This window comes from Plectrocnemia conspersa, unplaced genomic scaffold, assembly GCF_051122295.1.
Source record: "Plectrocnemia conspersa isolate PC_06_02 unplaced genomic scaffold, ASM5112229v1 ptg000012l, whole genome shotgun sequence".
Classification (NCBI taxonomy): domain Eukaryota; kingdom Metazoa; phylum Arthropoda; class Insecta; order Trichoptera; family Polycentropodidae; genus Plectrocnemia; species Plectrocnemia conspersa.
In genome coordinates this window covers 24,213,241-24,230,730 of record NW_028277176.1, presented here as the reverse complement: position 1 = coordinate 24,230,730, position 17,490 = coordinate 24,213,241, and the positions used below count along the sequence as shown (strand labels likewise).

At 28.7% G+C, this 17,490-nt stretch overlaps 1 protein-coding gene across 10 annotated transcripts in view; it reads left to right on the top strand.

The window, feature by feature from the left end:
- Window positions 1–973: 973 nt before the first annotated feature.
- kn (EBF transcription factor knot) overlaps window positions 974–17,490 on the top strand; it is a 105,846-nt gene continuing 89,329 nt past the window's right edge. For 6 of the 10 annotated variants that reach the window (XR_015811571.1, XR_015811569.1, XR_015811570.1 and 3 more), the window contains exons 1-4: window positions 974–1,586; window positions 1,659–1,797; window positions 8,902–9,055; window positions 9,197–9,260. Coding sequence is in view for 5 of the 10 variants with exons in the window: in XM_088199241.1 (XP_088055367.1) it covers window positions 1,667–1,797; window positions 8,902–9,055; window positions 9,197–9,260 (349 nt within the window). In the remaining 5 variants the exon portion in view is untranslated. The remainder of the gene's footprint in view (window positions 1,587–1,658; window positions 1,798–8,901; window positions 9,056–9,196; window positions 9,261–17,490) is intronic. The other 4 variants (XR_015811568.1, XM_088199242.1, XM_088199238.1 and 1 more) reach the window with 2 other exon arrangements.

The following is a 17,490-nucleotide window of genomic DNA, read 5'->3' as shown; positions in this document are numbered from 1 at the left end:
GATATTTTGTTAACAATTATGTTGACCTGTTCAATCGTCTTCCTTTAAGATAAATTGGTGATGAGATTTTCTTGTTTTTGTATTGCTTTTAATCCTTGAAGAAAAAACTTTTCCAAGACATTTTTTTAAGATCGGGAACAAACTAATTGGTCTGTAGGACTCTGGTTTGACGGTATCCTTTCCTGGTTTTCGAATTGTTATATTTTCCATTGATCAGGATAGTATGCTACTATTAATATAGCATTAAATATGAATGTAATGAATTTCACGCCTTTTACTGGTAATAACTTAGCAATAGTTTAGAAGATAATCGATATATAATAAGTGTGATATAACATCATTCCTAAATTTATTGAATAATTGCAAAGTATATGGGCCGCTTAAATCGCAAAACGGCGTCGCCGGGCGCCGCGACCTTCATCCCCGTGAGGCGTTCTCTGCGGGCGGGGCCTCCCGAGCGACCTCTCTTATTGGTCCGGCGCGCCACCGGGGCCTGTCTAATTGGACGGCGCTGGGACCGCCCCGCTTGGGGCCCCAAAACGCTTACCCAAGAGATCCTACTATATTTTGACCTCAAATCCATACAAAAAATCATTTAAAAATACATAAAAAATAAACAAACAAATATGAGGATTTTTTCATATTTTTGTGATGATAAATGATTGATTTTTACGTAAAGGTTTGAGTATAGGATAAATCAAATATTGCTATATTATTCAGAATTAGGGCCTTTTTTGCGTGGTTTGTTAAATTTTATTTTTGGGAATTTTTAAATATTTTTTTGGTAGTGGCTAATATTTTTTTTGAATTAAGGAATTTAAGTTATAATTATTTTTAAGGCTACCCCTTGATAGTTCCAATTCCCGGGGAGCTCAGTCGTTCGTTTGTCCCTCTCTTCCCGGGGGAGCCACGCCCCGGGGCCGTCCCGCACCCCTCCCCGGACGCCACTGACGCCTCTCCAATACTCAAAGGCATTCCGTCACCGACGTCCTCAGAGGGACGACGCTCGGTTCCCTCTCGAGATGCCCGCGATTCGTCCGTACTCTACACACTCGGTGACTCAAAAACGCGATTCTAACAACTCCAATATATAATCACGATAAATCAATATAAAACACAATTTAAAATATCAAAAAACTTAAAAACACACAAAAGTGAAAAACAATCTAACATATCAAAAAAGTGCAGAATAGATTTTTTAAATAAAACACACATAATAATAAAAGTGCTAAAATCGGTTATAAACATACCCAAAAAATAAATTTCAGTGCAGTGTTGTTGTTATTGTCCAAATATTGTGTATATTGCGCAATCGTACTGTCAAAATTCAACTCACGTGTCATTATGAGTCTGAAGTTAGATTTATAATATTGTATCGACTCAATCTTTTTAAATTCATAATTAAAGTGCCCGTAAAGGCATTTGTATAATATATCAGGGGTGTTCAAATTTCGCCACAATTCGGTCGGACGAGTTGAACGCGGCTACGGCCGGGTACACAGGTTCGCCATGGCCACCCCTGGAATTGGACCCAGTGGGGGCATGGGGCCGGAAGCTGTACCCACCGACAGGGCCAAGAACTGCTGGTAAGTATTTTTTTTTTAACTTTTAATGACCCCCTGAGCTTAATTATAAAATATATATTTAATAATCCTAAGGGGGTCTGATGTTCGGTTTGCATCACGGAGATGCAAGTGGCGGTTTACACACTCAACCCAGAGGTCCTGTAACGTCTCTCAAAGAAGAACCCTTGACGAGAGCGTGGATGCAACCGGCTGCCCTGGTAGACAATTCAAAGTAAGTGTATTATATAAATTGTTTTGGTTAATAAATAGATAAACAATTTAATATACCAATGGGAGCAAATTTAGTCGATGGCAAAGTGCTTTTAGCCGACAACCAAAGCCTGTTAGCTAACCAATATTATTGATGCGGAACATAATTGGATAGTGTTATGTCAGGGGCGCTCAATTATTCGCCCTCGGGGAGTGTCGTAAACATGCGCTGTTGACCCATATTTTCATTGATAAAATTCGATAAAATAATGAGATTTAAGTATGATGAAAAATACTCTTATAAAATATATATATATATATATATATATATATATATATATATATATATATATATATATATATATATATATATATATATATATATATATATTTATCTTATTAAATTGTAGACAAATATTTGGATCAACAAAGTAATATAAATAATCAGACTTTATTATTTTAAGTGTTTTTACTAAAATAATAGTATTTAGTATTAAAAAATATATTTTTATGAACCAAATTTGTATTTGTATAAGGGAATACAAAATATATAAAATATACAAGATTTATAAAGAATTATAAAGATACTGTATATGCTGTTTTTGTAAGACTATAATATTATATATTATAAGATATAAAATACGTTATTATACAGATATATTCTGTTTAAAGAAAATATTTGAATATACAAATTATCCTAACTTTAACTGTTTACAAATATTGCAAGAGATATATTTACACACATGTATTAATAAATATTAATTGTGCCACTTTTCTCTCATTAATCGAAAACATATTCTATGACAATTTTATATCTCCTGAATAATAAATAAGCGTAGAAAACCTGTAAAGTCAATTTCAAACTTCACTATCACTAAAAGCAATAAATACCGCGAAATGTCTAAAAATAAAACTTATTTTTACTGAAATTAAATTATTTTCTAACTCCTGTCTTTAAAATATTGTATTAAACTTACCAACTAAATTAATTTTGCTAATAGCCAATTGTTTATTAAAACAAGAACATATATAATACTTTAGGTCTAAATATACGAAGGTGCTTCTTTATTTCATTAATTAAACTTGCTATATACTATATATTTATATTTGCAGATTGTCCGATGAATATTATTATATTAATTAGCACTTCCATACTAGTTTCTCTTAGTCGTAATTGTTTCATTACATTGATTTACCGTTATGTAAATCTTTATTTATGATTAAATATTTATTAAAACACTCTAATGTATATATAAATACTAAAACACTTAATCAATATTTCTAGAACACCTAGCCATTCTAATATTATAATAGTTCTACAATTAAAAAAATATTTTTATTTAAAACTACGCTCAATGCCCTATTTTGTAATTCTTGTAATATAATTTAATCTAATTTATCATATTTAATATTGCTGCTGCGAGTAATTATTATTTGAGGTTCACTTTAAGTTATTTGATTTTATATATTAAGTAGAAATATTATTCTAAACTTATTTTTATAGCATAAATTTAATAGAATACAAAAATAGTTGCTGAAAGCATTAGTGATTCCCTATTTATTTTTCTTCTATCATTAATTAAATTTGCTCTAGTAAAAGCTCTCTCTGGCATCTGCCAACTTATTTATTGTACTCGTAAAGCGCTTCTAAAGTTGTCAATTTATTCCATAACTTATTCATCTACATTTTATATTAAAAATATAAAAAAAAACAATTATGGCTTATGAATATTTCGCTAAAATTTACTTGTCTAAGGTAAAAATTGGACTTATTAACACAGAGGCGACTGATTGAATTATCCACTTTTTCGCCACTAAACCTCCACGAATTTCGGTAAGCTACTTAAGCGTCCCACCACCTCGTTAATTAATCTCGTTCTTGGCAGGGGCGCCTTCTCGCGGGCGCCGGGGGCTCAAACTCCGCCCGGTTGGCCACCCCTGTTCCTGTCCGAAGGAAAAATGAGCAGAGCGCTCGTCCCGAAGACGGCGTCACAATTAACCTCATTACCTTTGGCGGCGCTAAAGCGAACTAATTGCGTTACTGTAATACGATATTGTTTTTAATTAAATGAGCTATGCGAAAATGGCTTGTCATGTCTTCAAAAATTTTCAGCGCCGAATTTAATTTGCTCCGCGGCCAGCCGCAGTTTAGCGACGCGGAACCGGGTTAATTAAGCCAATTTAAATGCAGTTATTTAAAAAAAATAAAAAGTTTCTTAAATATTTGGGAAACTATGAGACGACCTTTAGCGTCGTTATTAATTGGCGTCTGTCGTCGGCACGTCACTTCTAAAGACCCGGCAATCCTTCACCGATTCCGGACGGGTGGTAGCGCGGCAAATTTTCTTAATGCTAATCAAATTTGCGGGCCTGTTTGTCGAATAAATAATAAAAAAATAAATGTTTTCATCCTCATTTAGGTGTTACTATTACATTATTAAAAGTTTAATAGTCAACTTAAAACATCGGATATCGCAATTAAAAATTATTACGTGAATTGTTAGGTTTAAGAATATGTTTAACAATTTTAAAATATAAAACATATTGTAAGCAATTTCAGATGATCATGTTTTTATTATTTTTTAGTAGTTTTGTCATTTTATTCCTAATAGTATGTAAAAGCTCTTTTAAACCATAAAATTTATAATAACCTTTTAAAATTGATACCCAAAAAATAAGTTCACTTTTTTATTAAATAAGATTTTTTTATTGTATCCCTGTGATATCTTCAACCCGTTTGTCAGATAAATTATTATTTTGTTGAGTTATTTATAGTTTGATCCTTACATAGGTGATACTATTATATTGATAAAAGTTTAATAGTAAACTTAGAACATCAACTATCTTTAATAAAAAATGATATGATTATTTTTTTTAGAAATGAAATACTAATTTTATTTGGATACAATAAGCAAACCATTTATTCGTGTTATTTACAGTGAAAGTCTTAAAGAAAACTTTATGATCAGTCTCCAAAAACTAAAAGTTTTTTTATAGCTTATCTGTGATATTTTTAAAACTGTTTATTTTATTGTAGCTATATATTATAGATTATTATTTGCCATTTTTTAGTAGAGCCTTGAAATACAATATTTAATTTAATATTTTACATCTCTTGCTTATTAGTTAATTGAGCTTAAATATAACAAAAATATGTTAAAGAGCTATTTATATTTTTATAAACCTATGTATCTATCATTAGTCGCAATAGCGACCTATAACTCTAAGGAAAACGTTGATAGTCGTAGCAGATTTGAAATTGGTAAAAGCTGCATAATAGTTTAAATCTATAAAAATACATATTTTCCATTTACAAAGAATCTGTCTTGAGTCTTACGCTCAAAATAATTTATTTGTATGATTGTATATGACGTTTTTTTAATATATAAAAAATAAAATATGTTTTTTTATATTATTGCAACGCACTACAAGTTATAAATTATACAATAATAATCTTAACAATAAATAATATTTTTAATAAGAATAACTTAGCTATATTTATGTATAATTCCTTTAAAAATATTTCTGCTAAATTTGTATGTTGTAGCTGCACCATTTAAACTATCTTCTATTCGATTTGGGTTAATGCTTTCAATTTAATGTTTAATTATTAGATACAATTATTTATTTATAAATGCATATAAAAACAATTATAATAAAATTGCTTTTAAGAACAGTAAATCTATAATTTTAATTGAAAGCAAATATAACTATGTATTAATTAAAGTTTTTACAGTTTACTCGTTTTAGAATCAATTTTGTATATTTATAACTATTGATGAGCAAATTAAAACACTAAATCAATATATATATTTTTACATTAAATAATGGGTATTGATTTTTTTACAAATCTTGAAATCTCATATATATTATTTGCATGAAATAAATACCATATGATATACGTAGAGTTTTTTAATTATAATCGATTATTAAACTTTATCTTAATGTGATTTATTAATATAGAGGATATTAATTAAAAATAACGTTAATTCACCATAAATTAATTTAATATATATTTAAATATTAATAACTTTCTAAAATTTTGATAAATTAGAAAAAAATGCATGATTCTGGTTCGAAAATTTTACGAATGCATGTAAGAATTTTTTTCAGTATTTATTAGTAAATAATGATACAGGTTTTTCATAAAACTTATCTTTTCATAGTCAAACATATCTTTCCTATAATTAAGCCTGAATACATATTTTCAATGAAAATTGCTTTCACTTCACTCATCGTCAACTCCAAAAATGTTTTTGCTAAAAATAAAGTAAGCAGTAATTATCCTACTTAATATATTTATTATTGTTTTACCTATTTTTTAAAACTATATACTTATAGTGATATCTCAAAACTTTTAATCATATTCTTACATTACTAATAGAGTATATAACTATTATATTCACAGTATATTGTTACAATTGATTATTTATTAGCACGATAAACGAGTTGTATATGTCACTGTTTATTGATTAAAAAGAACCGGGTTCAAATTCCATATGGATCTCAGTGTTTTTTATTTAAATTTCTATCGCGTCTGAGAGATCAAAATTAGTTAATATACAATTCCGATTAATCATCACAGGTTAAGCTTACCTAAATGTTCTTAATCTCACGGATGAATATCGTGATGATTAATTAAAATCAAGATAAATCGTACATAACAGGTAATAATTTTTTAATTATGAGTTTCCTTAGCTCATAGTATTAAAACATATCTTAATATATCAATCACTTAATAATAAAACTAAAACATAATTACGTAAAACAATGTGTTTTATAAAGTTAGTACACTATTTTCAACATCGTTTATCATAAACAACGGTTTCATTTTCATCAGCTCCTAATGCGTACATCACGGGTATGATATGTTCATTAGCGGCATATCAACGAAAACCGCCCATTAAAAGCCAGCGCCGACAGGAAGGTCACAAATAACGGTGACAAATTCGTTCTTCAAAACCTAGTTAATAATATAATTATGATTATTACCGCATTATTTATGACAGCGACGTACAGGGGGCGTGGACCGTCACGAAATCAAACGCACGATTTGAAGCACAGGACACTTCGTCAATGTCACTACAATGATGACCTGTGGACAGGATCCATTTAGCAAACTACGTGGCTCGTGGTTAATTAATATTGTTTACACTATTTCACGCCCCATTGGGCGAGTGTAATAACGTTAAGATTTTTTCGGGTGTGAGGGGTTTTTCGGCCGCAAAATAAAAGCCGTCCCAAAAATGGAATAAATCATGCGTACCGAGTTCGCCAGCGATATGTGTACGCTTTATGGCAATCAAAAGTGTGCGATACAGTGACAAAAGCAACGTTGTCATTATCGATATCGCACGTTTTATTCGCGCGAGAGAACGCGCCAGGGATGCTAAACATTTTTAGTTATTCGTTACTTAATAAAAAAAATAGACATACTGTCTTTTACATCATAATTTTTTTTTATTAAAATTAAAGTTTTGCTTTGACAAATATAATACAACAAAAAAATATTTCTTGGTTGTATTTTTATGACTAATTATATTTTAATATTACATATTAAATTTAATAATAACTAAGCTTTGGTTTCTGGATTTTTTTATAAATTTTTCTGTAATATTTTTTTGTTATAACATAAGAAAAAGTTTTTTAAAATACACAGATTAAAATTTGAGTACAAGAAAAATAACACACACATAAAATATAATTGTATTAAGCTATGATTTAACTAAAGACATATTTGCTAAAAAATAATATTTGCTCGTTTTAAGTAATATATATGTATTATAATTAAAATTTATTTATACAACGATACCACCTTTTATATTTTTTTCACATCATACAAATGTATATCTTATAAACTGAACAAATACAAATAAATATAAACAAATTTATTTAAGCTTTATAAAAATATTTGGAAAGTAAAGTTTCATAAGGATAAAATCTTTTATGATATAATATAGAGATACATAAACATGTATTTTAATAAAAAAAATATTTATAATTATTTTAACCAATACCTTTACATATAAGTGGTAAATATTTCGTTAGCAATGGCAAATATATTAAATCAATAATCAGTGTCTAAATTTTCAATCAAAATAAATTTGTTGTACTGTTTTTTTATTGAATTAATATATATAAATATTAACGTAATGTTACAAACTAGTTTTCTTATATAGTAATAGAAACATATTATTATTGATAGATGCTATTATTATAGAATTTAACTTGACTATGTCCTTAATTACATTTTTAATAAAATACATAATCGAAGGATACAATATTTTTAGTGTGACAATATGTTTATCAAAATCAACTGAAAGCAAAATGTTTTTTATTTGCTAAAAAATATTATATATAAATATTTTACCACCCCTGATTTGGAGAGTAATTGACATGGTCAGGGGTGGTACACAACGTGCTGGCGAGCGCGAGTACGTGCTCGAATTGCCGCGTAATAATCGAAATCGAAATAACGCGGAATAATCAGGAAGCGGGGCTAATAAATTCACTTCGACAATCATTTCGCTATTGCCCTGCAACACAGTACAGTCAACCCAAATGTTAACAGCGTCTGACTATTTCAAAATCATATTAAACAACTTGTGAATGATAGGTACATATTTTTACGATAATAACGATCACTATCGCGAATATAATTTAAATAATTCGATAAAGTTTTGTCGGCAGTTGACCCCCCCATTTGTAATTTGGCCCGCGGCGAACGGACCCCAAAAGCCGGGGCTCGGAATTAGCCACCCTCATTGTACCGACAATAATATCGTTGTTGCATAATTTATGCGTCGAATTCGCCTCTGTGCATTTAGCGCGGATCGCATCTGTTTACGAATTCTTTCCCGGTTCTGGAATGCAGACGCGTCATAATCGATAATAAATCACTGTAGAGCAAACACAATAGAATGTGCAATGTACCGTTTTGTCATCCTTCAAAGGGTTTGCAGATTTGTCGCTAAAGATAATTTCTCTAGAAAAGATTCTCATGCACAAGACAATAGACTGTCGGACGTCGATCATTACTCATCTCTGTCCCTCCATCGACACGTCAACCACAAATAAAGACATTGAGCGTGTGAATATATTAACATCTTTACCACTTTTTTTTTAGTATCGGTGTCGGTCGAGCACATTTCGAGAAGCAGCCACCTAGCAATCTGAGAAAAAGCAACTTCTTTCATTTCGTGGTTGCGTTGTACGACAGAGCCGGACAACCCATCGAGATTGAAAGAACAGCTTTCATAGGATTCATCGAAAAAGACCAGGTAATAATTTCAAAGTCCACTTTAACGTTATTAATTATAACATCACGAAACGTCTCTAGGGCATGGCGTGTTTCACATTATACATTACGGCAAATAATTTATTAAATTCTGAATTTTAATCTATATATTTTTTACGTTTAGGAAACCGAAGGGCAAAAAACGAATAACGGAATCCAGTATAGACTGCAGCTCCTTTACGCGAACGGTAAGTCAACTATTCCTATTTAGATCTAATTAAGTAGAAAAAATATCTGCAGATGACATCTGGAGCATAACTGAATGCTGCACAGGTGGATAAATCCCATGATCTACTCATCGCGGAAACACCTGTTGGGTTGTCGGTATGGTTGTTTTTATGCTATTAGCCGTATTGATTGAATACAGATAGTCTCAGGAGAAAAATAAATTGCCAACACATGACAATATATGTAGTTAATTAAACTATAAAAATAATAAGTAAAAAGTTATATAAAAAATTGATTAGATGGTTAAATTGTATCTAATTATAATTGTTCACTTATTTGCTGCAAAAAATAGTATCTAAATTATTGATTTATTATTGAATTTTGATACTATATTAAACTTTAATAATTTTAATAAAATATTACGTTTTTAACCTCTACAAAAATCTTTAAAAAATTACATGTATTTCTTACATTCATAATATCAGATAATTCGTATAACTTTAAATTTTTGTAGCAAAAAAAAAGTAATGTATGTGATGAATCAAATACGATACATAATAACTAACAGGCTCAATAGTTTAATTCAACCAACCTTATAAATTTAAGCAACCATAAAAATAAAAAATACTGACCGTATTTCTGATCATTATTATACTCACTGGCCGGTTAAGAACTGACCACTGATGAAAGTGGCTCGCCATTTAATAAAACTACTAAAACTACTTAACAAATTATTATCGAAATAAATGTTTTTTAAAGAAGCTAACCTTCTGTACCGATAAATAAAACCATAACTAAAAAAGTGACTTATATGACTTATATAGTAATTTATTTGACGTTGAAATTAAAAACTTGTTTTTAGACTCTGTTCAAAATTAATTTAATAGTAATCCTAAAAAAAATATATGTACTGCAACTTTACTTTTTAAATACCTTCGTTTATACATACAAATTTATAACTATAATATAACATTTAATTTTTATTAATTGCCCATTTAAAGTCATAATTTTTTCATTTAACTTTTTGGACAATAAAGCAATATAAGGACCGCTTAAAACATATTGTATTAAATTGAAATTGTTATTCATTAAACGACAAATTATTGTACATATTTTACTGATGCAAAAACCTATTTTTTAATACATATATCGATTCGAATTCAAGGGATAAAGCACGCGACCATATAAGTGCCGAAAGGCACAATGCTTAAGGAAACAATTAAAGTCGTATTTGTGGACAACTTTTTACAAGTTTCAAATATGGCGAACACCTGCAATACCTGAATACGAACATCTCAGACATGCCGATCAGCGACTAATCACAATCGTTCGGTGCCTTCGGCTTTTGGTAGAAAAAGTTTCGCATTTTTACGTTTCGTCGGATTTCTGCGTAACGAGAAGGCATGGATAAAGTTTGCATGCGTTGCTGTACGGCATATTTCCGCGGTATTGTTTGTAGTTGAAGTTTGTAGCTTTCTCCGCCAACATTAAATGTGCGGTCAACGTTTAAGGTCCGTAGCTTTGGTTGGGGTCCCGCGGGGACTGAACCGTGTGTAACCGCATCATCAGGCATTACTTGTGAGCAATTTAGTTTTCACAATGCGAATCTCGAGCAAATGAATACGTGAAATGCCAGATTTGCAAAGGCGGAGATCGTTTGATAACACTTTGTTATTAATTCAAGACCTTATATTGGCTAGTGCGTTTGAAATCGTTTATTTTGTAATATTATTTCAAACCTACAATATCGTTACCCACATTAAAAATATTATATTGTAATTATTTTGACACAAAAATAGATTTAATAAATTTTAAGGTTTAATGACAGCAATCCATTCATGTTATAACATATTTTTTTATTTATCTTCGATTGAGCTTTTAAATTTTATTAATGAAATTATTATTCTAATATTATTCCATATTTAAAATGCTTTAAAATATTTTTAAGTTATATTATATTAAAATAAATTAATATTAAAAACTCTGATCCGAATATTCGTTTTTTTAACTACTCTTTATATATATATTTATCCAACTATTCGTTTATATTTACGCACAGTTGTGTATTATTTTCTGTCTATGTATTACAATAACATAAGTAGTAATTGTTTTCTCTGATATACCACTTTTGCGAAATTTATCATTTTTTTCTTATATCACTTATAAGAGCCATGGTTATTACAAATATTGGCCAACAAACAAATAATGAGTAAAACAAAACTTTTTTATAATGGCTGAAATTCTATAAGTTACTCATATTTTCGAGTTAATGTTGTGCAGCTTTGGACGTTCTCAGCAACTGGTATTAAATTTATTTATTATATTTTAAGTCAATACAAATAATGTTATGAATAATAAATAATATTTTTGGAGCAAATCGAGTTTTTTTGACCGCAAAAATAATTAAAATGAAACTTCGTACTAATTTAAAGTTTAAAACATACAAACTCAACTATGTATAAAATATAAATGAATAGTCGTGCTACTTTTTATTGTTTTTTTTTTTTTAACATTTTGTATGTATGAACCTTTATTTTTCGATTATTCATTACTTCACAAATATATTCGAATATTTAAATATTTTATCGTTTACTATTTGATATTCAAAAAGTTAAAAATAATGTACATATATTTGAAAACTTTTATTCGTACGTAATATATTTATTTCAAGTTTAGTTAGGGTTTATGATTTATATTATTTTTTAATGTAGATAAAATAAAAGTATTCTTGTTTATACCAAAAAAACAAAAATAATTTTAATTAGATTGTTATTATTAGATTAACTACAAGCAGATACGTTGTATATATATATTTTAGAGCTAACTTTTCAGTTTAAACTATAATTAAGAGATGTTTTAATAGAAATACTGAACTTTAAAAATAAAACGTAAATAGTTGTATTTATTTAGAAAATTTATTGCAAGGTTAGTACACTAGTGGTAATTTTAATAAAAATTAGTTCTTATATTAAGTACTTAAATGCCCTTAAACTCACCGGTGCATCATTTGATGATTGTTTTTTTAAACAAATTAATTTTTTTTAATAAAGTTTTTACGAATTATTAAGAAAATATTTTATATTAATTATTAATGATTATTGTACTAGCTTCTTTATTTAATACACCAAGAGTTTAAATTTATTTAATTTAAGAGATACAAACCCGTGAAGAGAAATAACAGGTGACTCACTAAAAAGTCGCTGGCGTTTAAAGGGTTAAATGGTCAGTTAATTGAATGAAACTATTTAATATCTGATACATTAAATGCAAAACGTAAAGGATTCACTGTAGTTTTTGAATATGATAAAAATAATACTTATGTAATACAAACGGAATGAAATATTTTCAATACAATTTTTCGCAAATCAAGAAATTGAGATAATCATATATGACGTTGAAGCCCTACAACTTGTATATAGTGAATTAATATAATTTTAGAATATTGTTTTTTTTTTGATAAACATATTTTATAATTAATGAAATATTTTATAATAAATTGTCTTTTTAAAATTTTTAACTGACCATTTATAATTATTTACTGATCGTACGGTAAAAATATTTATGACTTTTATTTTAAAGTTACTGACCACGTAATTTGTTACGCATATAAAATTATTAATAAAAGTAAAATTTTTTTAAATAAAAAAAATAATAAATAAATAAAATAACATATATATTTTATATAAGAGGAAAAATAAAATAATAAAGAACCAAGATATATGAGCAAAATTTAAAAAAAATTATATAAACTGAAAAATAAACATTAATTAATATAGGTACATCACCACCAAAAATATTTGTATTTTCCTTGCAAGGTTAACATGACCTACACAAAACTACACTACGTAAATTATTGATAATATTACACGTTATTATATTGTATATATAAAGCTTTTTTCTGTGTTTGGTAACATACATGTAATTTAAATTATTACCAATATTGTTATATTCGATTTAATGAAACCATAAATCTACGAATTTTAGTGTATTTTTTAATCATATTTTACGGCATATATTTAACATATATTTATATCAAAGTATAGGGTTACAAAATATTTATTTTTTAATATAAGTAGTGTATCGATTCAATACAAATGCTTAAATAAAATAAATTTTAGTAATAATATATAAAAAAATCATATAAAAAATGTCTAAAATAGAATATATTATAGGTAGAAATATATGACATAGGTAAACAAATTAACTTATTAAACAGTTTTTAATGAACATACAAGAGATCTTTGTCAATTTTATTAAATTAAAATAGCATTGTTTAAATAAAAATTAATAATTTATGTATACCTATTTATTTTTATATGTGTCATTTATATTTAATTTTATTAATAAAGTAAAATGTAGTATAATTAGAATATTTCTAAAGAAAAATTTCAAGACCAATTTATGTAGCGCTGTCTTTTTTTATCCTTAAATATAATCTATTTAAGCAATAATAAGCAGACGCATTTGGATTTTTTTTAAATAATACATTATCAACATGCATTTTAATCTAATACATATCATAGTGATTGATAAAAAAAAATACTAATTAAAATTTAATTTATGCATATATTCACTTACCGATCATTAATGCTGCTATCCTAAATATTTTCTTTAAATCGTATAAATCGCGTTAGCTGTGATTTTATTCAATTCTAGTTATTAATGAGACACTTATACGGTCATTGTACTTATACGAACTGATCGATTTCATTTAATACACTCACGATCTTCGATAGTAATCTCAATTGCGAATACCTCTTCTAATTGATTCAATGTGTACGCAATACGCGGCAAGTGACGATTCGAGGCTAATGTTAAATTGATTTAATGTACATAGGTATACATGTGTATAATATAAATATGGACGGGTCAGCATATCGAAAGCCCTGCTAGGCCCTTTCGGGCAAACTTATGATTGTAAATAAATTAAATATATGGAGCTTCCGATGTGACCGTAAATGGAAGGCCCTAACCGCTGCGGATTACCTCAGACACGGGCCAAGTACCTAGGTACGTATACCCGTTTGCGTACCCGGATAACGAAAATTTCACGCCCGATACAGGTAACTTAACGGCGTCTTTGAATTGGCTTCGAATTATTGTTTTCGTGTAATAACGTTGTTTTGTGACTATAATGCGATTATGTAAGTTTCTATTGGTTATTATTTTAAATAAGCATTGTTGGAAAATTTACGTTAAAATTCATGAGGGCATTGGGTGGTATTAATAGCGTGAAGTACGCCGTATCAAAATGGAAACTTATTTAGAGATTCAGCGAGTCTGGGTTGGTTATTCGCGTCTGTTGTATTTAATTATTAAATAATATATAGCATATCTATAGTTAGCAAAATTGTACGAAGCAGTTGTGTAATATATTAGGAAATCATCATTCTTTGAATAATTGTGGGAAATACACCGTATTTTTTGTCGCTCTACTGCTTTATAAATTAAAATTAAGCACACATCTGAATATCATACATTTACTTTAAATTATATTGGGATTGAATTAAACTTTATATTAATGTTTATTTTTTAATGCAATATTACTTAATCATGAGACATGAGCCTTTAAAATTTGTTGTTGTTTATGTATAATACATACATATATTCAGAATATTATACTACTTATCTTCATATTTTAACATTTACGTACACAAATCGGATTTTTGTAAAGGGAATAATCGCAATATAAAATAAAATAAATAAGAAAACGAAGCCCGAGGCAAGATCAAAGACATACGCTATGTTTCCGCGTAACTCACGTCAAATTGCATTATCCACTTTACTTCCGCGCCGTAAACGTGTGAGTCAAACTTTTACACGACGCTTTAAGGAAATAACGTTTAAATTTGATGTATAAAAATAAAATTCATGGTCCCCTCTACGAGCCGTAGCGCCGTGCTACGACTTCCGCTAAGTGGGTGTTCCATATTCGTGCCGTAGCCGTGTAGCGCGGAGCTTATCTTAAATACCCCGATGTAACAATTCAAACGAATGTTATTGCATCCCGTGTAAAACCTGTCGGTTTCAATTTCAAATCGTTTGATAATTTTCTTGTAACTTTCGTTTTAATAATGAACGTATAAAATAGTAATTAAACATATTTGCTCAATTTAATTAATAAATAATATTTTAAAATAACTGCATCACTTGCACACGTTTTGTTAATATCTGTGTTAGCTTTCTGGCATTAATGTTACATTATACAAAACGAGCTGCAGTTAGACTGGGAAAGTGATATTCAACCTTTTACTTTCTAAAAATAATTTTAATAAAACATGAAGCATATAGGAGAGAAACACAACACAATAATAATGAAACTTCTAGATATAAAAAGTGTGCTTAAAAAAAAGTTTAATATATTTTGCACAATTATATAAATTGAAGAAAAACTCGTTTTAGCAACATATAGTTATATACTCTAATTTAATAATTCATTTTCATGGTGACGATGCCTTCACATAGTACTCTTCTACTTGGTCGAACATATAACTAAATGTTTTTTCAGTAGCGTCTGTTTCATACCTTTTACTTTGCATATCAAAATGAATCAAAATCAAAATTAAAAAACACTAGAGTTCAAATGGGATTCGAACCCAAGTCTTTTAAGTATTTTTCATTATCTCACAGTCACACAAAAATATCTTTTTTAAATTTGAATAATGTAATGAATAATAATTAATTTAAATGTAATGAATCAAATAATTTTCAAATGAGTTTATAAAATTTTAGCAGTGATTCCGCAATAACCCACGGTAACGCGTGCCACACCTGAAAATCGCTGATCTCGCGAGGTCTGCGAAGGCTTGTACCGCCTCCGTGTATTCCTCGAGACGAGTCCTCTGGGAGTTTTTTGCTCTCTTCTTATCGACTATGTAAATACACTTTTGCGCTATTACAAAATTTGCCATTTGTGCATCGAAACGATCGCTTTTTATTATCATCCTTTATAATTTTTCAAGTGAAACGATAACAACTCGGCTTAATCAGCGAAAGGCTGGCGCCGCGAGGCAGATCTCCATCTGTCTGTCCAGATAACTAAAATGGTAAAAGCGGTCGCTTTTATTAAAGACGGGTTCTATATATATAATAGTTACACTAATTAAAACAATTATTTCAGTTAATGATTTAAAAATCACTTCAATCTCAATCTCGGAAACTTTCCGGGCGCTCTGTTTGTTACTGCTTTTTGCGCTTTCTTCTTTCGGATTATAAATTGTCGCGTCATGTAATTTTAACCTGTTAACAAATTGCGGAGTCATTTCGTGTACAAAACGGAGGGATGCTGTTGTACGCTGCGGTAAATGAGATAAATGGTGCGAATGGCGTAGTCTTTCGTACGTGTCTCGCGCCTCGGTTTTTCCAACCCCACCTAGCTTTGCTTAGAAATATTTCGTTTGTGGGGTGTGTGTTTTGATTTAGTTGTTTTCACATTAAAATTTCACTGTGTGTGAACGAGAGAGAGTGTTAATAAATTGAGCGAAATTGTCGGTGTAAACGCTAACCGTTTAAGCGGCGAACAAGATCGGTTTAATCCAATTACGAAATGAAAGGCTTATATTATTGAGTCCTACTGTTGCCGAGTTTCTCTATTCTACGAGCAATATTCAACATTTAAAGATGTCAAATAAAGTCTAAAAAATATTATTTTATTGAAGTGATTTATGACACCTTTCTTTTACTTTTATATTTGAATAAATTGCAAAACATCGCTTTTTTATATTTCAACATAGTTGTCAAGAACTTGAAAACGACTTTATAATTCTAACGGCATTAAATTCTTTTCATATTGACAATTCTCATAAAGTTACTTGATCGTTTAAACTTATTTCTGTTTAAAAGACGACGTTATTTTGAGAAATTGTCACGGTCATAAACACCAACATTAACATACTATAATCATATAATATTTAAATAATTAAAATTATTGGAAATGTAAATGAATATTATTTTATTAATCATTAATATTATTTTATTATCTAGCCTAACCGTATAAAATTATAAATTATAGTTTATTACAACGCAATTAAACTTTAAATTGTATATGATTTCGGCCATCACAAAAAAATAAATGTGATTAAAAAACATGAATAAAACCAGGATAATAAATGGTTTAATCATATCAAAGTCATGAAATCGACTATAAAAAAATTATATAAGGTAATCTTGAAAAAATTGTCGTATTTTTAATGTAACTAAAATCTTCTCCTATCTTTCAGTTATTTTTTTAAATATATTAACAAAAAAATT